We start from the raw sequence: 25,583 nt of genomic DNA on the forward strand, positions 1-25,583 counted from the left end.
TGGTGGTCCAGGAGGCCACAGTGAAGGGTTCACAGCTAACCCACAGAGCCATATTAAACACTATTTTAAATAGTGTTTCCAATTAAAAGTTTGATGATAAAGATACCTGGTGGTCTGTAAGAAATTCTGAGGGTTTATAGCAATCCAAAACTGCTATGGAACCACTGTTCTAGTTCCTAGTGTGATCTTCACATGTTGATATTCACTCCTCTCCTCTTTGCTTGCCAGCTAAAGTCAAATCTGGGACTCTTGTTTTAAAATGTGTTCTGTTGACTTGCAGTATTTCTTTCCTCTTCTTTAAAATAAAATTCTATTTCTAATCTATAAATTGAAATAGTGGAAGTATGAGATGTAATAGAAGCTACATTTATAGATTGCTTTTCTTCAGGATGAGGGTAAACAACAACACAAAACCAGACCCAGGGAAATTTTTGGTCAGATACCTTTGAAGTATATGTAGAAAAGGTTATTAACTAGAAGAAACTTATTCCTGTGAGGGAACATAGCAGCTGAGACCTGCAGTTCAGTAGATTTACTCAGAGGTTTAGTGACAGTTGCTCATATTTTGTGTTTAAGCTCAATATATTCCCCTTGTCTCCAGAGAACATGGTAAGACATTTTATTCCAGCCACGGTGCCTGTGCCTTCTCTGTAAATTTTCACACCTTGCTTCCCTTGATCAATTTTATAAAATGAAAGAAAATCATGTCTTTATCTTCCCTTCTCTCTCCCTCACTCCCATTATATCCCTGACTACCATCAACAATAAAGGAAAATATCTTTCCTTTATCCATTGGAGAGCTAACTGCAGTGATGGAATTTTCTCAAGTCATGGGATAATATCCAATGGAACCCACACTGACTCTCTCAAGAGATTACTCTCCTGTTTCAATGCAGCTCTAAAATAAGAAGGTCTCAGAAATTAGCAAGTTGAGTTATCCTGCAAAGAATTAAGGTTTTGGGGGTATTTTTTAACTAAAATATGTTCTAAAACTTCACTAGTGTTCCAGAACAGTTCACTAAGGTCCCAGGATCAGTGGAGCCTATCAGAAACTGCTGATGGAGGAGGGGAGGGAACCTCTGTGCTCAAATAATGTCTGCTGTACACCAAGTTTTCATTAGCATGTCATCACTTGGAATCAGTTCTGAGCAAGTCTTTGTTAGGCAGCTAAAAATATTTAAGTAATGATTGCTGTGATACCTTAATGGAGAACAATAATCTCATTTTACAAAATTTTCTGAGATTTCAAAAATATTCTTGGTCTGCAACAAAAAGGAGACAGGTCTTTCCAGAAATTTTCATGAAATAAAGATATAAGTAGCGGCAGATTTGGGGTTTGACCCAAATTTGGGGCTAGATATTTCTTTTTCCAGTGAATATCCTGATTATCTAGTTATTTGGCACAGTACACACTCAGTTTCTCAGTCTCAGAAAAAAAAATCTTGTCTGACTTCCAAAGTTTTCTGTCACATAGACCAGAAAAATTCTGTTGAGATTTTTATTTTGGTGGAAAAGACACTGCTTTGGCTTTACTGCAACCCTTGGATTTGTCCATTTCTCTCTAAGAAATGCCTGCCTTGGAGTCAAAGATGACAGTTCTGACTTTATTCCCAAAACATAGAAGGGATGTTTTCATGAGTATAACATGAACTAATAACTATCTGATCTGATAACTGTCTAATCTAATAACTCCAAAAGGAGATGACTGCCAGTATTAATTAAAATTAAGCCTTTTTTCTTTGGTGAAGGTGCTCAAGGCCACTTCTAGCAAGCTGCCAGGCTATCAGAGGAGTCTGTCATTTGCCAGTCTGAGTTACTGCCATTTTCTTGAGTTTATTTGCCTTCTAACAGAACTTTAAAAGGGTGCTAACAGCCAGCAATGCAAGCAGCTGCTGCTCAGACAGATTTTGGACCACTGATTCCTTAGTGTGTGTCTTCTGGCAGGCTGGCAGAGAGGAGCCTTTATCCGTCCTTGGAGTCATGGAGTAGCCTGTGTTTTATCTCCCATTTAGATGCCATTTCTGGCTGAGTTTTAGACTTCTAACTGAGCACTTAGCATGGTTTGATGAGGAAATTCTTGCAAGTTCCACAATTGCTGTAGTTTACCAGGCTCAAACTTGCACAGATTCTGCAGAGTATTTCCAGCCTGGAGCCACAATCAGCTGAGAATCACAGAGGCTAAATGCATATTCAATTATCCAGCTGTGAGCACAGGGTTAAAGATGTAACTGTTCCATAGCTATTTGCAAGACATCTATTTTGTCAGAATAATTAGATGAGAATTCTGCTATTGCACACACCATCCTGAAATTCCTCATGTCAGCAGCTAGATGAATCAGGCTGCCACTGAATGTCAGCTATTAGAACTGTAATTTAACTTGAAATATTTAACTGCAGAACATGCAGTGTTTGGCCAGTAATTTCCTAGATCTTGTATCAGCAATGATAGAAAAAAGTACTACACGCTGTTATTAAACAAAACAAATTCTTCATGCACTTACACAATACACCAGATTGAATATATGACACAATACAACATAGGTCAATGGGAAAAAGAAATGAACCACAGCAGAAATAATTTTTTAGGCAAACCTACCCTTTTCAACAAGTCTGGTAAGCTGATGACAGATTGAGTAATTTTTTGTGGCAAAAGACAATAGATATATTTAGATGAATAAACTAAAACTCAGACAACAGCACCCTAAGTACTGTTGGATGAAGACTTTTACAGACAGGTTTATTTCCTTTGTAATTTTGCATTTTATTCAACACACATATTAACAATTCTCCAGGAAAATAGTGCAGGCTCTTCATTTTGGGTTTGGTCCTGGGGCAGTACCAGTCAGAGGGAGTTTTCTCATTGTCTGGAGCAGATCCTTTATTTGCCATTTCAGTGTAATTAACTTTGAGCTTCTTGGTCTATAAAGCAGGGACTAATTTAATTTAATTTAATTTCTCTGTCCCTCTAACTTTCTGTACCCAGTGCTACATGTAAGAACTAAAGTCTACTGAAACCACTTTGTACAGGCAGAAAAATTAAGGCAGAAGAGCAGAAAACTCAGGAGGGTCTCTACTCTGTCAACCCTGACATAGGCTAATAAGACAGATGTTCCTCACAACAGCTTTATTGTTCCTGTTCTTAAGGATCTTCAGTAGAAGTGGTTTCAGGGTCCAGCCCAGTACCTTAGGACCCCTACTGGTATGTATTTCACAAATACTAACCTGAAACTGTCTTTCTGAGTGCAAACCCACTGCTTCTTCCTCTAGAGCTGCCAAGACCAGATTACTCCCTCCTTCTAGCCTTGGAATATAAGACTTCCACCCCTTCCCAGATGTGCTGCCTCATCAGTTCTTGCCCAGCACCCCCAAGGGCTCTGCTCCCTGCCCCTGCTCTCCCAGCTGGCTGGTTGGAGTTGCAGTGCTGGAGATGTGACAGGGTGCTCCAGCTGAGGTCTTGCCTCCTTGGGGCCAGAGCAGAAGGAGCCCTTCACGTGCCTTGTATGCTGTAGTCCTTTTGTTCCTGCCAGCATTCCTCATTTCACAGCAGCAGGACATTTTTGACTCTTACTCAATTTGCAGCTGTCTTCTGTGCAGCTGCTCTCCCACCAGATGTTTCTCATCTTGCATTTGTGCAGATGATCATTCCCATGTACAGATCTTTCCCTTCCTGATTTGCCTCCTCTTACTTTGCTTTAAGACATTTTTTCTTTTTTTTGGACCACTTATCCATGATCATGTTCAAGTTTGACCCAAACTTCCTCCAGCTTCCTGGTAGTCCTTCCCAACATGACATAATTCACAAATGCAATGTGCACAGCTTATTCTCTTGGTCAAGTCAAAAGTATAATGCTGACTGGTACCAGCTCCAGCACAGATCACAGAAACCTAGTCAGGACACCTTTCCATTTTGATAACTACCCTCCAAGTACGATTTCCAGATGGTCTGTAACCATCTGGCAAGTTCTTATTTTTCTTATGTGAATGCCATATAAAGCAGGGTCAAAGGCTCCCTTTAAGTCCAGGATGTATGGTACAAACTGCTTCTGCTCTGCCTCTGAGGCCCTGGGCGGCCCAAGAAGGAAGGAAATTAGTTTGGTTTAATGTGATTTGTTCTTGACAGTTCCTGGTTGACTCTTACTCATGTCCTTGTCCTCAGTTACAAGCTTACAAATGGGAGTTTGTTCCCATATTTTTTCATTTACTGAAGTTAACCTACAATTGGTCCTACGATTCCTTTCTTTTAGGTTTTTGGGTTTTTTTTTGTTTTTTTTTTTTTACAAAGGCAACACATTTGTCTTTTCAATTCTTCTTAATTAGAGTTCTCCACTAGTTTTCAGCACTAGTGGCTGTAAGGACAACCACTCTCTCCATTAAATGTTCTGAGATGAGGGACAGCTAACTGGAGAGCAATCAACATGGACAAATTCTGCTCTCTAAAGCTCAGAGGGTTCCTCTGTTGATGGTGTAAGTTTATAACCAACTGCTCACCATTCACCTGCTTAGGGAAGTATGAGGCAAGAAGTGCTTGGCCTTCTTGATATTATCCTTGGTTTTTACTCTCCTCTGGAATCCACTCCACGGAGCAGTGGATCAGCCTTTGTTCTACATCTCCTACTCACTGACAAATCACTGCTAACTCATTGGTTCTGTGTAGCCTCCTGTAAAAAAAAAAATAGATACAGCCATCCATGGTTGTGAGGTTCCTTTGAAGCACCTGTGCCCAGAAGTGTTCCTGAACAATGAATGTGGTGCTGGCTGAATCTCTGTTACTGGCAGCACTTTCAGGGATGGAGCCTGCTGATGGTCATATTCAGTAATATTCTCTTTACAGTGTTCATTCATTTCACTTTTGATCCTTAAACCCCTTATTTTCTACTGCAGTCTAATTAAAATAATCTTGTTTAATTTTGTTTCATCCATACAGGTATGTGTAGTTGAACTAGAGCTAGAGCAGGGGTGATTACAGCAGCTTCTTCCTAGGCTCTCTGTGGTATCTATTTTCAATTACAGATGGCCAGGACAGAGAAAATTGCAGATCTCAAAGCTGAGCATGTGTAGGGATATGACATAATGGTTTATTTACAGATTCTTCTCTTACTCAGCATTTTTTATCTCCAGGCTCCCACTAAGTTCTTATGGCTGGAGGTGCCAGGATCTTGGCCATCAGTTTAGAATTGCTCTGTCAACTGGATTGTTTTCTGTTGCTCATGTGGGTTTGTCAAATCTTATTTTAGAATGGGCTGTACATGAGCCAGAATTATTTCACAGTGGTCTTATTGCAGCTTCTTGCTGTCACTCTTTATACACTTTTGAAAGCATGTCTATTAAAAAGAGATACTTAGTCTGCCTCTCCTTTTCACATATTTTCAAACAGTTTTTGAATGTCATGGGTATTTTCTAAAGGCTTGGTGTTACTTTCCACAGTGACTTGTGTAATGTGTCTTTCAAGGATTTACAGGGATTTTAAAGTTAATTAACCCCCTAATTTATTCAGTTAAGTCCTGGCAACCTTAAACAATAGTCAGCATTTCTGTTCCAGTGAGCATAATTCTATTATGTTTTTGACTGTCTTTTGGCAACATGTTCCTTGGTGAAGTTTTCTGGGACAGTTTCTGTGAGGTTAGTGAGTTTGCTATAATCTTTGAAAAGATCTTTAGCAGTGCCCAGAGAAATATGAAATTTTTGGGCTTTCCGCTGTAAAACTATATTTGCCATAACAAATATTTCTTACCAGCTCAGCCCTAAGAAGCACTCTCAGAGAAAATGGTGAAATTGAGTTTTGGTCCCAAAGCACCACGGCTTATTTTTGTCTAAGCTAAATGAGAACATGGTGCTGAGCACACATTTAAAGAGTGCAGAAGAGCATGGCCTGAGGAGCACGAGGGGGGAGCTCCCAGATGCACTGTGCCTTTCAGAGGAGCCTGTGTGTGTCACACACGGCTGTGCTTTCACAATGCTGCTGCTAACACTATCAAAGTAGCATGTGGGAAACAAGAGCTGGAGCAGAGAGATTGTCTCCTGCTTGTGTTCTCTTCTGGACCTGCTGGTGTCCCACTGTGGCACTCAATGGTTCCCTGATGAATGTTTGGTGCCTTTTCTGTGATGACAAGAGGTTTGATATGTCATGGTATGTGAAAGCTCAGCTGGAGACATCTTGCACTGAGGTTTAAAAAAGTTCTTTGCACCCCTTGCCAGAAATCATGGAATCCTGAAGGCATCCCAGAGGAGCTGTGTTCTGAAGTATACCAATGTCCTTAAATTAAATGAGTCTGTGAGGAACCAGATGTGTTATACATTCTATTCTATTCTATTCTATTCTATTCTATTCTATTCTATTCTATTCTATTCTATTCTATTCTATTCTATTCTACTCTATTCTACTCTATTCTATTCTATTCCATTCCATTCCATTCCATTCCATTCCATTCCATTCTCATCTAATCTATTCTATTCTAATCTAATAATTCGAGTGCCTCAACCTGTTAACAACAGCTCTTGTGTAAGATTTCACAATGCATTACAGTCTCTCTTTTAAAGGGCATTTCATAGAGAAAAATAAGTGCAATATTTAGAAAAAAGGGAAGGGAATCTATAACGGCATGGGTACATATTTTATCTTTTTTTTTTAGGTTTGCTCTTCATAGTATTCTTGCACTATAATATGGCCTGTTAAAGGTTTCTGAGGTACCTGTGTGGGGCTCAGCAAGGGAAACACTGTCCTCTTGGATTTAAGAAGTAGAAAAGATTCTTGCCACATAATAAAAAACAGAAGGAAAAAACAAGCAGAAAAGAAACCTCCAGTCTGAACCTGAGAAGAAAACAGGACAGTAGTACCAATCACATTTTTAAAGTACATTTGCTTTCAAGTCAGCTTCATGCTCTGTTTGAGGAGATACAAGAGCAGAGGAGGTGGCTACTATAACCACTGAGATTTTCATGTGCACAGATTTTAGAGGCTTGAGGCTTTCATGAGTGAATCAGTTCAGAATGGATGCACTCTAGGTAGGATCCTCCCAATCTAGTTATTCTGTAATTTTGTGACTGTATTTGATTTTGCTGTGGACCCCATTTCACAAATACTCTGTCATTCCTCCTATTATACTCATGAGTATCAAAAATCCACTGCCATGCAGCATCAGACCTTCTCTGTGGACATTTTGCTGGGTCAGTATTTTAATTCACTTAAATCATCTCAGTGGTCTGACATAATTGTACTGTGTTGAAGAGCAGCTCTATAAAATAAATCTGCATTGCCACTTGCATCAAATCATCTTTTCCTCTATTACCTTATGTCATTTCTAGCCCAGATAACAAATCCCCAGGGGCAGTGGGCATGTCCTTATTCTTTTTTAAATCACTGTGCATACCTGTCCTTTGCTGTAGGAACATATTAAATAATCCTCTAGAGGGTCCACTCAATTATGGGTTGTAGTAAGCACCAAACTCCTATACCTGGGCATGCCAGATTTTCTGTGGATGGTTTTCTGTGTATTCTGCAGATAAAATTTCTGATTTTGCTTCCTAAGATAGTTTAGTTAAATATTACCTGAATGTTCTGTACAGAGCCTATGAATAGGCCAATGCCACTTTGCCAGAATTATTGAATTACAAATATCTGAGTGATACCTGGATGAAATTGGTGTTAGACACAAATCTGTTTCTGCAAGAGGCAGTCCTTGCTTTGAGGAGACACATCATTCAGCTGGAGAGGGCAAGAGAAAAGAGAGATAACTACCTCTCTTTCACAGAGGCATGAGGAGGTTAAGGTATGTGTCCAGAGGACAGAAGGACCTGCAAGAGGACAAGCTGTCCTCTGACTGGATTCTTTTTGTGAGGAGATAACAGTAATTCAGTTGGAATCTTCTCAAGCAACAAGTGAAATACAAATTCAAGCCAGGGAGAAAATCCATGGAGCTGCATGGTGGGACAGGAGCCCTCCCAGGAGGAGCAGTAGTCGTGGGACTGGGAATCCTCTGCTCTGCTCTTCCACTGTTCAACACAGTATTGACCTGCACATCTACTGCCAGAGACACAGGGGGATGTGACACAGCAATGCTCAGCATCCCAGTGCCTGCCAGAGACACAGGGGGATGTGACACAGCAATGCTCAGCACCCCAGTGCCTGCCAGAGAAAGCCATGGCTGCAGGAGTCCACTCCTTACACTCCCACTCACATGCATCCTCACATGCCATACCTGCTTAGCATGGATCCACACCCTTCCTTTACTTTTAGTTTGGAAAAAAATCACTGACTAAAAAATAACTAACATGTCTTCCCAGAAGAATTGCTGAGGTTCTATTTGTTCTGTTTCAGAGAGATACCAAGTGATTCCACATCCCAATGTGGAATTGACATTTCTTGACTACTAGTGAGATAGGTGCAACTTCAAGGTGGATATTTTGTTTGTCAGCGGGGACTTGTACTCACTTTTTATGTTAGCCCACACAAATGTTTGAGATAGATAGATAGATAGATAGATAAATAGATAGATAGATAGATAGATAGATAGATAGATAGATAGATAGATAGATAGATACATACATACATACATACATACATACATACATACATACATACATACATATAACAGAAACCTCCTTTTGGGAGCACATACAAAGCAAGGATAGCTCAGAACATTTATCAAGTATGAGACACTGCTTTCAGACTAATGTGTATGGGATACCAAATAATTTACACCTATAGGGCAAGAGCTAATCACCTAGGGCTAAATCTGCAGCAGGGTGTTGGCTCTAAAAGCCTGTCTTTTAGATGTTCTTCCATATAGCATTTTCCATGTGGCTGGCACAAAAATCCAACCTCGCCAAGAACTGAGAGAATTAGAAACCAAAAAAGCAAGGCTCCCAGAAGGTATCAAGCTGCATGGGGAAGCCCCGAAACTGGCAGTAGAAAATGCAAGGAAAGGGAGAGTCTAAACTTATCCCATCAGAGTTAAGCCAGATTTCCCTGCACTGTGAGTCTTTCCAGCTTTGCTGGCAGCAATCATCTTAGTGTAATTGCTGGAGGGACATAGTGGTTTTTGAAAAGGAGAGCCCACCCTTAAAATATTCTGACTGGGGAAAAAAAAGATTTCTTTACATGAAAAACCAGGAGATGACTTTCTTGCTTTCACTGATTAGAAAAAAAGAGCATTCTTCTGAACATAACTTCTTCTAGTGTATTTTTCTAGGGGTTTTTTTTTTCCAGTATCATTTAACTTGGTTCTGTCAAGTACAGAATTAGGATGAGTTTATATAAAGTACTAATTCTACTTTGTCATGACATTTCTAAAGTAAGATTTTTGAAGAGTAGCAGTATCTTCTATTAAACTGAATCGCATATACTTGGCATCTATGTGACCTAGGAAGGGTCTAATAAAAAAAAAAAAAAAATTTAAATTCTCTTTCAGACTTTCAATCTAAATCCAGACAAATATCATGAAATGGAATAACCACTGTCCTTTTAGTTCTCACTGCAACAGCAACACAAGATGAGCATTATGTCAAATAACTGAAATAATGAAATACCTTGCTCTACACAACACTTCATGGTAAGAGCAGTGAGTATGGAGGACATCCTGCTCCAACTGAGAAATGGTGACAGCCAGACTGGGAGGTCTGAAAAGCATTTCAGGTCATGGAGAAACAGCTCCTGTGTGCCCAGGACGGCACTTTCCAGGCACAGAGATGGTTGTGCTTTCTTGCCTGGTGACTCTGCTCTTCAAGGTGGCCTTCTTCTTAAGAAGTGCTTAGGCATAGACAAAAGACTTACGTTTGACCAAAAAAATGAAAAATAATTTGTGTCAAATAGTAGACCAGAATGTTGTCTTCTTCTGTAAAAATTCTGCACAGGAACACAGCAGAGAGGTTCTTGCTGCATTTGCTGGGAGCTGCTGTTGGATTATCTCCTGGAGGATGTCCTACAAATCTGTAGCTCGCATTAATTCCTGGCATGGTTTCTAATGCATGGCAGGAGACCTTAGAGGACCAACTCAGCAAGTCAAATTCCACAAGCAAGTCACTTGCACTGTCACAGGTGACCCATCCTGTAGGTGTGAGGGCTTTCATGTGTTTGGTGCATTCTTGGCAGGGCAGAGTTTGGAAGGGGAGACAACAGTGAGTGTTATCTGGCTGTTTGGGATGTTCTCACTCCCTGGATGTTCCTCACTGGCTTTAGCCCACTCCACCCAGCCCTTCCAGCAGAGGGGCTGGGCTGGCAGCCCCCCAGCATGTGTCTGTGCTCTGCAATTTCTGCTCAGAGGTCACATCTCCTGGGCTGCAGCAGACAGGCTGGGCAGTAAGCCTGCAAGTCACTGCAGTCCTCTCTCTGAGCTCAGAGGTTGTGGAAAGCAAATGACAAAGTTCTGGTGGAAGGGCTGGGTTGAGACTTGCTTTTGAATTTGCTTAATGCTCTTTCACACTGCTTGTGTGGCTGCATTCACCTTTCTGATACATCTGGCTTGCCTTTACATCTTGCTGGGAGGAGAGACAGGGTCAAGAAATGATGTCCACCCTACTTGGTGTTTAAAGGGTCCTTGCCTGGTAGTCACATTTGTAATGCCAGGGAGCAAGACACAGCACAGATCACACATATGAAAGAGATTTAAAAGAGTAAAGAGCTCAGAGAAGTTTGGATAAATACACCAAGTTTAGATTCTGATCCAAACCTCTCTGGTTTGCAAAATGAGTTTGGAAGCATCACAAGAGCAAAGTCTGTTTTTTCAGCTCTGGAGTTTCTGGTCCTGACAAGAGCTGGGAAGTGACAAGATTCACATAAACAAGGAAGGTTTATCTGAATCTTCTCAGGACCTATAACAGATACTGAATCAATGTTTCATCTGAGCCTGTCCAGCTAACCCCACTGGGTCAGGTTTTCTGATCTAGCAGACAAGTGGTTGCTGTTTATTATTTGTGTTGTGTTAAGTTTGTGTCTTGCCATGGACTGAGCAAGCTCACCCTAAAATGGGGATCCAAACCTGCAAGAGATTGACAAATGGCAGATGCCAGAACAACCCTGCAAGCTACCCGCTGAAAAAACTAAATTTTATAAGAATAAAATGATCAAATTTCTAGCCCACAGTCAATAGTTTTGAAGCAGTATACCCTAGAAAGGAATGATGAGTTTTAAACAAAGACAAGAAGAAAAATTTCTAGGTTTTTAAGGTACTCCAGCTTCAGACCACGATCCAGGCTTTATGGCCAGAAAAGGAAGAACAAGGCCCTTTCTGCTGTACATGAGTATTTCCATAGATAGATTGGTATTAATACCAGTCTTCGAGATGCTGCTGGTGTAAAACTGCTCCTAAAACCCACGAGCAAGTGTCTCTACTGCAAATCCCCCATTAAAATGAGAAATGGGTCTCACTAAATAATCTTTCCAGCAGCTCCTTTCCAGATCTGAACTTTGGAGCTGACCCCTGTCCTTGTGATGGGCCAAACCAAAAGCCAGATCTGAACACCGCTGAACTCTGGGAAAGTTCAAATCTATCGTTTGTGGTTCAGGTTCAGCTCTAATTAAAATGGACCAGTTAGAAAGGCAAATGTCTTAAAACCAAACCAAAACAAATGTTTCACGTGAAAAGTTCTGGATTGGGCTATATGGTACCAAGTAGTGTTTTTGTCTATCACATGATGTCATGTTCTTCTGGTTAGCACAAACTGACAGCATGCACAGGCTGCTGTGTGAGATGTTCCATGCAGACACTTTGAATCCAACTTCAAGAAGAAGACAGTATTCATGGAGATGCTTTCATGATGTGCAAAACCCCATCAGCAATCTTCCTGCCACTCAGCTCTGAGGGTAGGCTGCCACCTTGCAAACTTTCCATGCCCATCCCTTCTAGCCCAGGGTGTCTCAAAACACGGTGTCCTGCCTTCTCTGAGTGAAGCTTATGCCTCATTATGTCACCAGTATGTGGATTATTGCCACTAATCCCTGAAAACAAACAAGAAGGGGGTGCTGCAGAACCTTTGGTTGCATAAGAGGGCAGGGAAAACCCAGCTAAATCTCCTGCTCAGTGCTTCTGTTTATACTATAGTTAATACTGCAGTGTAATAATCAAGATGGTTGATCAGTGGACAAGGGGAAAGCAAACAAAAGGGAAAGGAGCTTGGTTTCAGCATTTCTGAACTGCTGAAGTGAAAGAAAATGGGAGACAGCAAGGAGAAAGAGAAAGGGAAAAAGTGTTAATGCCCCATCTCTGGTGTCAGGATGTGCACCAGCAGCTAGAAAAAGAGGGAACACAGACAGGAAGATTTTCTCAAAGAATCACAGCGCACATATAATAAGTAACCAGAATTTACTCTCCCTGTGGGCTTTATTCTGTCCCTTTCATGTTACATGTAAGTACTGAACCTCAGTGCAGTGTTTTCTCTTTGTGAAATTTGAGTGGACAATTACCTAAGGTTTTCAAACTTCCTTCTTCTGCAAACTAAGCTAATAATCCTACTAGGACTCTTCTACTGGGATTTTTCCCTCTGGGTTTTTTTTCAGGCCTGGACTCACTTTTTAGAAGACCAAATTCCTCCATGATCTTTCTTTCTTTTCCTTTTTCTTTCCTCTTTGAGTAAGAAGACTTGAACAGTAACTATTTTTGTTTGAGGATATATCCCAAAAGTTTAAGTGGAGGTTAGACCCCATTCATTCCAATTCCCCAGTGAAATTAGTCATTGTTAGTTTCCAGAGAGGGAGATATGAAGTGACTTGCTCAAGGTCACACAAAAAAGCACAGCTGGGAGCAGAGAACAAGTCCATTATCTCCTGGTCCACACTTTCACCATAAAATGATTGTTCTTACATTGAATGAGGAGACACAGGTATGTGAAAAAGGATAGGAAGGAAATGGTATTGAGTTTCTCAATGTGATTCCTTCCTCAGCTTAGATAAAAAGAATAAAAAATTATTTTATCCATTCTGCATGAATACTTCTCAAGTTAAAGAATATCCAAATGTTGTCACTCAAGAAATTTTCAGTTCATTTTCACTGGTGAAGTTGTAACTAAAAGAACAATCTAATTAATCATTCTTAGCAGTATACTAAATTCTATTTACAGCACAATTTTAAAGACACCATAACAACAGGAAGCAGTTAAAGACCCACCTAAGCAAAGGAATGAGACACAATATTTTTTTCCTGCATAAATTTTGTGAGGTTCATGAAATAGGATTTCCAGAACCTAGTTATTACTTTGGAATTTTCTTTAAAGCAAGAGGTAGAGTAGAATGGAAATAGATACTAACTCATCCATACATTATAATGTGTAATTATCATTACACATGATAATGCATTGATGGTTGAAAGCATCACATGGTGTTTTGTCATTGTGACAAATATGGCAGGAAATATATGCTTGTCAATTTGTGCTAATCCTGTTCTGAGTACGGAGGACCCAAATGTTTGGGAATGAGAAGCAGCCAGAGAATAAAACCCACCTGACTGTTTAGGAAAGTTCACCACCTTTACTATGCCCTTAATGAAATACCCAGTCTGATTCTGCCTGGGGCACTGACATTAGCAAGTTTCCAAAATGTAGACATCAAGATTATCCTTCAAAAATGCACTGTCAGGTGCCCACCATTGATAGCCAGCACTGCCTCAGCTTAAAGCAGGAAGCCACTTTGGATTTTGGATCCTGCCATTGCCCTTCACCAGTACTGATTTTTCCTGCTTCTGGCCCATCTCTTTTTCTTTCTCTCTCCCTTCTCATCCATTTATAGGTCTGCTTCACTCTTTCCCACTTCCTCATGTCCCTAGCCAGAGAGTTGAAAGGCTTCCATTACAAAGATTGAAAACACACTCCATATTAAATGTAACAGGATAGTATGACCAGCAGGTCCATGTTTCAAACACATTCAATTTATATCACAGCTGAGAATAAAGAGCAGGGGAAGCTACTTGGTGGGTTGCTGGAGGCTGTGGCTTCCATTTTTTTGTGGAACATGTCTCTGTCACTTGCTAAATAGGTGCACCATCTGGTGGTAATTTTGGACTCCCAATTCTTAAATTTCCAGAGAGCAGCAGTGGAGCTACGCCTGTGGTTGCAGCATTTATTTTGGGTTTTGCCACTATCTGTCTAAAAGTCCTCAGCTAAGACAACTTTTGCAGGTACTACTGGTGAATGAGTACTAGGAATTGGTAGGACTTTAAAACAGGGATCAAGTTTCCATGTCTGCCATGTGGGGAAGCAGGTTTGGCTTTATGAGAGGGCCAAATGCTTCCCTGAGGAACTATGTACATAGAGATGGCAAAATTTCAAACACAAAGAGAATTTAGGTATTAAGGGAGTCTAAACTCCGAGGATAGGCTACAGGGACCACTGTGCAGTCAAATTAAGATGCAAATCACCCTCTGGAAGCGTTTCTCCCTGTTCTTTGACCATACAAGGAAAACAGCCTGACTAGGTTCCTATCTCAGACATCTCAAGCAAATGCCTGGAGCTGTGTGATGTGAAACTGGGCCAAAGAAAAGAAGTGAGGAAGGGGCTCCTCATTTTTCTGCCTTTGGGTTGTCTGAAACCCTTTCATTCAGCAGCAGAGAGAAATAACTTCTGCCTCTTGTGCCATTCCCCTCAGGAACTGCAAGGTTGCACTGACCATGTCTGATGGGATTAAATGGAGATCTCTCCTGAACAAGATGGCTGGAGGCTGAATCAGACAGAATATGAGGTTCCACATTTTGGTGAAGAAATGAGTGAACAGGTAAAAATAAGTCATGATCCATGAGTGATTTTTTTTTCATTTTATCAATGTGAATAAAGCTGAAAAGTCTACAGCAGTTCCATGCATGTCTGTTGAGCTCCCATCCAGAGAGAGCAGAGCCTCCTCCCAGTGCACCAGGGAGGGATGTCTGGGGCGAGAGCAAACCAAAAAGACACCTCAGTAATTCAAGCCCATTTAACTAACACCAGCTAAGCCTTAGGTATCATCCTTCTCACACAATCCCAGAATAGGAGCTTGAACCTCTGCAGTGGAGAGAGCATTGTAGATAGCAACACATTACACTTGTGGCTAAAAGCAGTCTCCTAGATCTACTCCAAGTGGATCTGGGATGGGCAGAAGGACCCATCCTTGGCTTGTTCCTGCATGCTGGCTTTCACTATGACTTCTGCATTCTGCAAACCACTTGGTTCTGCCTTTATAAAGAGGCTTTCAAAGCCTCTCTAATAGCACTTACAGCAGAGGGTTTAAAGTTAAGCATGTATTGGGTAAAAAAAGCATGGCTGGAGTCAGTTCCCAATTTGAATACTGAGAGAATGATTACCTTAGAATGATGGATTCACTTTTTCAAGTCTCCAGATAATAGATTATAGAGTCCTCTTGCTTGCTTGCTTTATTTCTTTTTTTAATTTTCCTCTTCTATCAGTAACAAAAATATTATTCTTCACAATATGAACATCAGTAAGAAATAAACTACAGTCATGCACAATTTAATCCAATGCTAAAAGGTCAGGCATGATACGCACGAAGGAAATTTTGTCAATTAGAAAATGAGGTATTTGTCAGATGTAATATTTTGCAATACACCAGCCACTTTGTTAGGAAAAGAAATTGCTCGTGACTGGAGGCACGATGGCAAACTGCATGGATCAGTGGTCTAATCCTGAATGCTAAAATATTTGTTTGCAAACCAAAATGTGCAGATAACAAATGCTGTGTTTTTTGCAATGTTTGTACATGCCTCTCTCTGCATTTCAAGTTTTCAATTTAGAAACAGATAGTTTACCAAACAGAACCTATCCCTAAGAACAGAGGAGGAAAGGGAGGGATGCTGCTACACATGTAACTCTGAAGTCTAATGTTATGTTTAGCCTGTCCTGCTTGGTGTAGAGGTTGGACTAGATGACCAAACCTATCATCTGTAATTCTAGGGAAGAGATTTTGACAACACACTTAACCACAGTAGTAAAGCTCAGGGAATCTCCAGAGTCATTAGAACCCTAAGTTATTAAGGCATCACGCACCAGCAGGTGCTGTCCTGCATTCCCTGTCACCCTCCATAAAGAACTTCCCCTGCACTGGCGAGGTTTGGCAGCACCTGCCTGTTTGCAAAGTTGCTCTGTACTTAAAAAGTCAAATGTTGTATGGTTGATTGTCATTTAACTAATTGGGGTTTAGCTGTGTCCCTCTATGAAATTCAGCTTCACTTTCAACTTCTGCTCATAACCAAAGGTCAGGAGACTTTTTAGTGGTTCTGGTAAAACCAGTGGCAAAATTTCTACTGACAGCAATAGGACAAGAACTTGGCCCCTGTCCTTTTGGATGAAGCCCAGCCCCACTTTATTTGACTCTAATGTCATTTTCCTTCCTGGCTTAAGCATGCGTTACGTTCTAAGTCATTGACCAATAGGACTGGGATGCTGAAGTAACTAAAGAGTCAGCATGCTATGGAACATTTGTACCCAGCAATTTTATTAAAAATTGATATTAAAAAATGACACTAAATGAGCATTAATGTTCCTTGGAGGCACTTGGAAGTAAGGAAATGCCAACCTTAAAGCTGTTATGCAAAGTTATCCCTGTGTCCAAATTTTGGTACAGAATTCAACTAAACCATAGCCTAGAATTTGTACACTATCTTTTCCACGGGACCTCTGACTGACTCATCCCAGGGGAAACCAGAAAAGCAATATGGAAAATGTTACCCTGAATAGCTACAGACAAAGCTGAAAGAGAAAAGGAGGATTTCTGTTCTGGCCAGTGCTGAGCAGGAAATGGTCAACACAGACCCAAGGTCCCATCACAGGTTCCTGCCCCCTTTCCACTACACCTAAGCACACAAGTAGGATGATCAAATGACAAAACTTATGAGTACCCACCTCTCTTCCCCAAAAAATGTTTCTTTTCCATACTGACACTTAGATGGATCAACTCCATACAATAAAAAGGTCCATTTAGCTTTGAACCATGGAAACAATGTGTTAAACCCCATCCCCATGTCAGTCCATTGGTTTTCCAGGAGGTCTGAGGTTTAGGGTCACAGGAAGAGAGTTTGTTGTGCTATCTGATGTATCCTACCAAGCTGCGCAGTGTAATGGGCCCTTACATCCCAGAATACCCATGGAAGCATGTGAGAGCAGAGATCCAGAGACTTGAGTCTCCCAAGTTACAGTTCTGGGCATTAATTTACATCAATGCATGGAACAAATTTAGAATTAAGTGCTCTGAAAACAAAAATGGAATTGCTCACAGTCAGGTATGTCAGTGTATTTAAACTTGAAAATGTCTGCAGAAAAGCACCTGTTCCAAGAAAATCTTCACTTTTATATGAAACAGAATGGAACAAAAGCCCTTTCCCTAGAATGGAAATTCCAGATTTCATTCAGATCAGTAACCACCATTCCCCATCCAGCTGCAAGCCACACACAGTTCACCAAGTAATTGTATTACCATATTAGTACTGTGTTTGGAATAAGGATATCTGCCTTTTAAAGAAAGACTGCTGCCAAATAGGTAAATATTTAAATGGCAACAAGAACATTTTAATTTAAGGGAATTTATGCTATTCTTCACACACAGGACCCTTGAGGGAAGAGAAAATACAATTGAGCTATACTTGAACTGAGCAGTAAAACCTTATGAAAAGACAAGGAAGTGGAGGAGATAAATTGAGATATATAAACATCTGTCTGTTCATGGCTGGAAATTATTATATGCTATAGACTATATATGCTTTTATTTCTTTTATAGATAGACAAAGAAATAAAGATTATAAAATTAATGAGCCAAACTGACAGTTTTTCTAGTAAAGTAAAACAAAATTTATTTCAGTCAACTCATAATTTACAAATGGTACTGTCCATTTATGTTTGTCTCTTTCTCTAGAGCTTACAATGTATTTTGGAAACACTACTAAGGCCTCCCTGAATCATTTTGAGGTTCTGACATCTAAGAAATTTTTAAAGCACAGAGAAATTATCACCCACAAATGTTCAAATTGATTCACCAAGCTGGGAATCCTCCATCCTGTCAAAAAAGGATGTTTCTTTAAAACAACAATGCTTTTTTAGAATAAAAAGATATTTTTCTCTTTCTAAAAACATCCAAGTGACAGACATTTAGAGTCTGAACCTACCACTCCCACAATAACCTTTCTCCTCAGTTAAAAAAGTACAAATTCTTAGCACCTTAAGGGTTTCATAACTTTTTTACTGCTCCTTCACAACCTCAGCTACCACCAGCTGGGAGGGTTTATTTTCTTATTCTGGTTTGGGTTACTGTCTTACCTTGTTACTTGTGATAGTGAAAAGCTTATCCAACATTTAACAGTAAGGAAGTATGAACAGTTTGAACCAACCCCTCAACTTCCCCCAAAGAGGATAATGCAAACTGAAATGCCCTCTCACATACTCTGCCTTGTTATTGCTGCATTTTCACACCTTTTCCCCAGTGCTGGGCTTTCAGCTGAGATGAAGAGCACTGAGGAAACTGCTCTGCTAAGGCAGCTGCCTTTGAGCACTTTGCTCACTGCCTGTAGCCTAACTCAGAGCAGCACACAGGGCTTTGGGTGGAGCAGCTCAGCTTTGCCCCAGCATTTCTACCTCTGTAAGGCAACTTGTGGGACAGCCACTGACACACCAGAATCCTCCTGCAGTAATATAGGGCTAATAGGTGACAACAAATAGATTGGACATCCTAAAGGTTAGAGATATTTTGGCTTCTTCTTCCAGCAACAACATGCCACTTGTGAAAATAAAGGTGCTGTTTCAGACATTTCAAGAGGAGGTTTTGCAGTGACTTTTTGCAGGGTGGTAAATCTTTCCTGCCAAGTGAACATGTGGAGGAATTCCACAGATTTTGGGGGTTTTATCTCTTTACTGTCTGCCTCTACCTGCCAGCCACTTACCTGGCTGCTAGAGGTGAAGACATCCACATGTCTTTTTTTTTTTTTTTTTTTTCATTCAGGCTAATAATGAAAAAACTCTCCCTCTCCAAATAACCAAGAAATATACAACTTTTTATGCACCTCTGTGCTTCTATTAAGAGTTATGCTTGCTTAAACCACAGATCATTAAATTTGCCATGGTATTCATAGTTTAACTAAATCAAATGGGCAAATGCAATGACTCCACGTGGTATCTTGGGAAATGGACACCAGCAGTCACTCCAAGTTGGCTACATGAGCAATAAAGACACAGTTTGTATTGGTCCTGCATCATCTTCTGGAGCTGCACACATCCTCAGTACAGATGGCAGCCTATTGAATGCATCCTGTGCACCTCTCTCCTGGAATCCCAGACAGCCTGATGTAGTAAGAGCTGAAAGCTGATGCCATGCCCTGAGAAGCCACCCCTCACACAGGGAGATTTTTACTGTATCCTATCACCAATGGAGAAATCTAGTTCAAATTACTGAAAACAGATTGATTTCTGCTCTGTTGCTTGAATGCTCAAAGAACATTGTTGTCTGGGCCCATTCTATACAACAACAAAAAACCCCAAATTTTTCCACATTAGGTCCAAAAGCCACTGTGCAATTGAGGTTCCCATAGCTGACAAATGCCTAAACCAATCATAGCACCTACTGCTATGACAAAGATAATTACTGCCTTTCCGTTGGTGAAGTGTGTACCCTGCTCTGTATCATATTTAAAATAATCTAATTCCAACTCATTTTCCCCCTCTAAATTGTTTCCAGCTGTACAATTCCTCTTTTTCCCCCATATTGTTTTTATTGGATATAGTGCAAGTTCGTAAAGATAGATTTTCCCATAATAAATACACAGATGTTAGAATAATAAACATACAGTCAACCTGATATATGAATATTACTAAGCCTTAACAAACATATAACAAACAACATAAATTGATTTTAAAAAATTGAAAATGAGAACATTAAGTAGCAGAGAAAGAAATGGCAGGAGGAAATAAAGGCAAAAAGTGAGCTAGAAATGTACTTACTTTAGCAAACTGTCTGGATTCATTTATGGTTCCCTTTATTGACTTGCTGATAGCATTAAAGCACAGCTCTGGTTGTAAAGCATTCCTAAGAATGCCGCCTGTCTTCATGCATCCCAAGTTTTCTGCTCACACTGAAAGCCAAGCTTCCCAAGTTGGCCAGCTCATACCACACCAGACACTACTGTGCTAGATTAGTCCATCTGCTTGGACCCAAATATCCATTTTTGGAGAATAATGAGCCTCTCTACTCCTCCCATTTTTGGTAGGAAGTTTTTATGAACATTTGGCATCTCGGTTAAGCATCGTAGCCCAGAGTAAAAATTACTGGATTCATATGTGGAATCCAAATTTAATTTAGCCTATATATGGCCTGAACAAAGAATAATTTACTGGCTTACACCCCCTCAGCATGTATGGTAAGATGCCAACTGCTCCTCCATGACGCCATCTCTTAGATATCTTCCATGCCCAATCCCCATGTCTTTTCAGGCCTGCAGCTGAAACATGGGATCAAGAGGGGACTGACAATGTTACCTGTTTCCAGTACAAAGAGAGCAAGAATCCCTGTCGTTTATGAGTATCTCTCCTTCAGAAGTTGTCCCCCTCCCTTTCCCAGTCTTCTGTTTGGAATTATCCATCCTCTTCCCAGTTTATGTGTGCATATGTCCAAGTGCATGCTTGTAGAGAGCTGTGACATTGTGTTCTGATTGTGTTTGCCAAAAGTCTCCTTCACCTGGGAGTTAATAAAATCCATGCACAGATTTTGTTTGTTGCTTAAACTGTAGGGTTTTTCTTTCTCCTATCCCCCCCCCCCCTTTCTGCCTGGAGAGTGGATCAAAAGTTAAACGAATGGGAAGAGGCAAGAAATTTCTCAAGATGTTCTTCTCCTAAACCTCCCCTGACAAGCAGAGCTGTAACTTCCTTTCAGGTGCATCCTTTCAACACACCAGAAAACTACAGATCAAAACAAAGGGTAAGACATTAAATTAAAAAAAATTAAAAACAAAACAAAAAAAAAAAACCTCAAACAACAAAATCAACTTCAGAACTCTCTTTGGTTTGGTCTGCTTATTAATATTTCCCTGTCAGGTGTCCAATTTAATGATTTTCCAAATCACTGCACCAGTGACACAGCCAAATATTGCTAAATCACGCTCATTTTCCACATCATGTGTTTGAGAAAGGAGACAGGTTCAGATCACTTTGGATATCTTGACAGATCTATTTTTCAAAATGCCAGAACAGCTCAGTTTTGCCCTGGATTTAGCACTGGTAAGAGCTGCCTGTTCATAAGCACTTCAGTTTAAAGGATTCCAGTGGAAAGGGTCAATGCACAAATAATTAGCCAGAATAATCCACTGTCAAAGAACAACAGTAGGTTTCATGTCTGTTATTGATTCAGCCTTCATACTGCTGCTGCACTGCTGGCTTTTCTGGGGGGAGTTCTTTGCTTTCAATGCTATTAATGATCTGCAGCTTTCAGAGGCATGTAGGTGACAAATTGCTCTGCCCATCATTTGGGAGAATAGAGACCTAGTGCTGGAGCTCTTTTGTATCAATAACCTGACAGGACCAGAGGCTTTCCTCTTCCAGATCAGGGTCCTCACTTTCAAAATGTTAGAATGGCAATTATGTTTCAACAGTGATTACCACTAATAACATTTGATGTATAATTATTTTTAATTTGTTTAAAAATATTTAATTTTTAATTTTTGAATTCAATTGTTTAAGAGGCAATCTTTAAAGAGGCTAGAAGCAAGAAGAATGAGTGGAGAGTGCAGAAGAGTATATGAGAAGCTGGCCTGAAAACTGGGGATGAACACAGGAAGGTGACAAATACAAAAATGTACAAGGATAGCATGAGTAAACTAAGATCAGGACTGACTTTCTTTGGGGATGGCATGACTATGGAAGAGTTCCCAGCTATAAATAAATCAAAATAAGTTATGCATACACAATGCTTGGCAAATTTATCCCATGCCTTTGTTCATGCTAGTAATTTAGATTTCTCTGTCACTTTTATGTCTGGTTGCTATAAATCTTTCACACCAACACGAAAGCCCCATGATTTCTACAACTGTTATTCCATCCCCTGGACTATTTCAATTGTTTTTAATATAGATTCCATGTGCTGTATTGGTGATGCAGCCCTCATTCACTGGAGTACCTCTGTGAATAAGTAACTCCTCACTGATCCATCTTAGAGCTTAGCTAATAAACTGAGGACTTCTCCTGGCACAGTTGGATCCCTAGAAATCACAAGGGGGGACATGTGTCCCTGTGTCATGTCTTCTGGCTTGGTGGTGGGTGGAAGACATGCATGGTTAGAACATAAAGGCACCCAAGAGGTGATGGAAGAAACAGATGTACATGTCTTGGAGAAACCTCATGTTGGGTGAGTCTGTGTTTGCTTGGAGTTTTGAAAGGGGAGTCTTGCATCAAAATACAAGTTAGAATAACCATAAATCTGTACTTGTCAGTGTGGTGGTAGAGGCTTGGTCAGTCCTTCCCATGCAGCAAGAGAGTGATCAATTTGTTATCACTGCTTACTTTCCCTCCCTACCTGAGACCTGAATAACTCACCTTCAGTGTTCATCTCCCCAAAGGGGTTCTGGGACAAAGCTTTCCTTTGGGTTAAAGTGAAAAACATGCCTGACTTATTTTAGTTTTAGTCCTTTCTCCAGTGTGTTCAGGAAGAACTGAATGGCTGGTTTAGTGTTTCTGTGTCAGACACGGGTGTGTTTTGTTACACGTGTGAATATTTGTACTTTTAAGTAGTTGGGTTTTTAAATCTTTGTCCATCTTTTACCTTTTTCCCCCTTGCTAGTGTAATAGCACTACTTCCTAAACCCTATCCTTTTCCTAGGTACTGACCTCATCATCTCTGGGTGCTACCCCAGTAATAAAAGAAATGAAGACTTGTGGATTATGGGGTCCTTTACAGACCTGCATGGAACTCATCTGGCTCGGCTGGAAGGGGTCATGTAAACCTTCTGCAACTGTTAGAGTCTGTGTGGTTTCACACCCAACAAATGTCAAAGCAGAACTCAGCTGCAACAGCCAAGTTTCATCTGTGTTTGGGTTAACCCATAAAAGAACCCACCAAATTCCACATCAGTCATTTCAGACTTGCAAGAAACCACCCAGCTTCAGTGAAGAGGTCAAGAATCTGGTAAACATTTTGGCACATATGGCTTGAAGAGTGGCTCAAGGAAACCCTGGTTTTTTCCAGCTTTGTATAGTCTGACCAGCCTGATAGCTGGTGCATCCTAATGACAAATAATTTCTGTTCCTTCTAGCTCTTACCTTGCATTGAAACATGGAGACTGAAAGCACTGCCCTCTTTATGCATTTGAACTGCCCTCACTTGCAAAGCTTTGGAGGATGAAAGGAGCCTCTGGTGAAGAGAATTGCTACCCACAAGCACAGTGGTGAAGATGGCGAGGCAGCACAAGATCCTCAGCTTGAAGAGGAGAGCAGAAATTGTGAAGTGGTGAAAGCAGTGAAAGCCTTTTCACTGGAAAGCTTTGTGATGACACCCAGGCTGGTACAACCCTCCAGAGTAGCTCTTCTCAGGCCATAAGGGGTCTCACAGAAGGTAAGACAGCTCACTTATCTAAGGTCAGGGCATGCCTGCAAGCTTTGGCAGATGAAAACAGAGCATGAAAAAGCACAGGATGCTTAGCAGATGTTTATTTTCTGACAGCAACATAATTCTGGTTACCAACTGAGAGCAAACAAACATAATACCAGCTAAGGAGGACCAGACCATGCTTCTAACAGTCAAGACAAGTGACTAGATTTTTTTCTGGCACATTTAAATTTGAAGGCAGAAGTCAAAAGTTAGGTTAATTCCTGAATATGATGCCTTGAGAATGTAATGTAAAGCTCACAGAATATGACAGACCCTCTGCAAATGTAAGTCAATTGCCCAATGCCACTGGATTTATTCCCTTTCAACACTTTACAGCTGAACCACTGTGACCTTAAAGCACCCAGACCTCAGCCAGTTTCTCAGATTTGGATGTTCTTTCAAAAAATATTCCATTCCCTTGTTGACCCAAACATGCTTCAGTTTTTGGCATTCATTTCACAAGGGTGTCAGAAAAAACCCCTGACACCTTGACCACCACTAACAACCAAAGCACCATGTGAGTCAACACCTTTTTGCACAGATGAAATTAAATGTTATGCCTTTTTTCATACAGTTTAAATGAGATCTTATGTCCAACCACACTCAGCTGTATTGGAAGCACAAGACTCACCCAAATCATTGAATGTAAAAGGTATCACCCAAAGAAAAATGGGATATAAGAAGAACAGGCTACAGCTCCGCTGAGAAGCTGGATGGTATCACTTTGAGTGCCCTTGAGAGAGCCACACAGCTCAACAGCAGCCCAGAGCAGCAGACAGGAGAGTGGGCAGCCCTTGGGGGAGTGAGAAAAGGTCAGGAATAATTTAAGGATACCCGGCTGGGTGATGAGGAAAATAGTGACCTCAGTGCTGGAAAAAAATTTACAGAATCTCCCCTGTGAAATAATACCAGACACAGGGTAAGTTAAAAGGTATTGGTTTAACTTCTGCCAGCTAGCAGCTTGTCAGGCCAAGGCCATGTATTATTTTCTTTGAATATGTTTCCTGCCTCAAATCACTTGCAGTATTTTCTTTGCAGTATGATAGCAACACTAAAATGTATCATTGCCACATACTGGAAGGCCAGTGTTTTATGCACAGTACTTCATCAATTATTTGGGACTCTCCCATTACTTAAGCTTCTGGGAAGTCTGAACAAAGAATAATTAGTGGCTGACACCCCCTCAGCATGTATGATAAGATGCCAACTGCTCCTCCATGACTTAGATATCTTCCATGCCCAATTCCCCTGTCTTTTCAGGCCTGCAGCTGAAGCATGAGATCAAGAGGGGACTGACAATGTTACCTGTTTCCAGGACAAAGAGAGCAAGAATCTCTGCTGTTTATGAGTATCTCTCCTTCAGAAGTTGTCCCCCTCCCTTTCCCAGTCTTCTGTTTGGAATTATCCATCCAGAGGGATTTTCCTGAGCTGCTTTCAGTTAATTTTTGATTGGCCATAATATTCACCACAGTTATCATGACAATATGCAACAAGACAACAGTTGGAATTCTCTTTTCATGGGCTGTGACCTTGGATGGCAGTGCAGGCACTGAGGCCATTGCAGGGTCTGAAGCTGCACAGATATGAGAGACTTCATCTGCAGATCACTGGAGACTCCATGTCTCTTGCCAGTGACTTTTCACCAAGTGGAAACACACAACTGTTCTGGAAGCCGCTGAGCTCCAGGGGTTATAAACCTTCGCAGGAAAGGTGAGAGAAAGCCATCCCAAACAGATCCCTACAGCACTGTAGGGACAGAGACACCCTTACCTACTCGAAGCTCTTGTCCAAAGACTGTTTTCTCTCCCAGAGCAGAGCAGTTCCACCTCCCGTACCGGAACTGGTACTGGCACTCATTGATTCCCATCTGCGCCCCTTCCCCGATCACGATGATGGCATCAGGGCGGCTCTGGCAGATCGCGCGCTGCCGAGGGGCCAGGCCTGGGATTTTGTTGCAGATTATATTAGCTCCTAAAGCCACCACGGATGACAAAGCTCTGAAGAAAAAAGCAGAAAGACACGTTATAACCAAATTGAGGTGACCAGGTGCTGCTCT

General features: G+C 40.9%; 1 protein-coding gene across 1 annotated transcript in view; it reads right to left on the minus strand.

Annotated features, from left to right (window-relative positions):
- Positions 1 to 25,583, minus strand: part of WNT7B (Wnt family member 7B) — a 94,111-nt gene that overhangs the window by 16,258 nt on the left and 52,270 nt on the right. The window contains exon 2 of the mRNA XM_059845745.1: positions 25,298 to 25,524. Coding sequence (XP_059701728.1) covers positions 25,298 to 25,524 — 227 coding nt within the window. The remainder of the gene's footprint in view (positions 1 to 25,297; positions 25,525 to 25,583) is intronic.

This window comes from Haemorhous mexicanus, chromosome 5 (assembly GCF_027477595.1).
Source record: "Haemorhous mexicanus isolate bHaeMex1 chromosome 5, bHaeMex1.pri, whole genome shotgun sequence".
Classification (NCBI taxonomy): Eukaryota; Metazoa; Chordata; class Aves; order Passeriformes; family Fringillidae; genus Haemorhous; species Haemorhous mexicanus.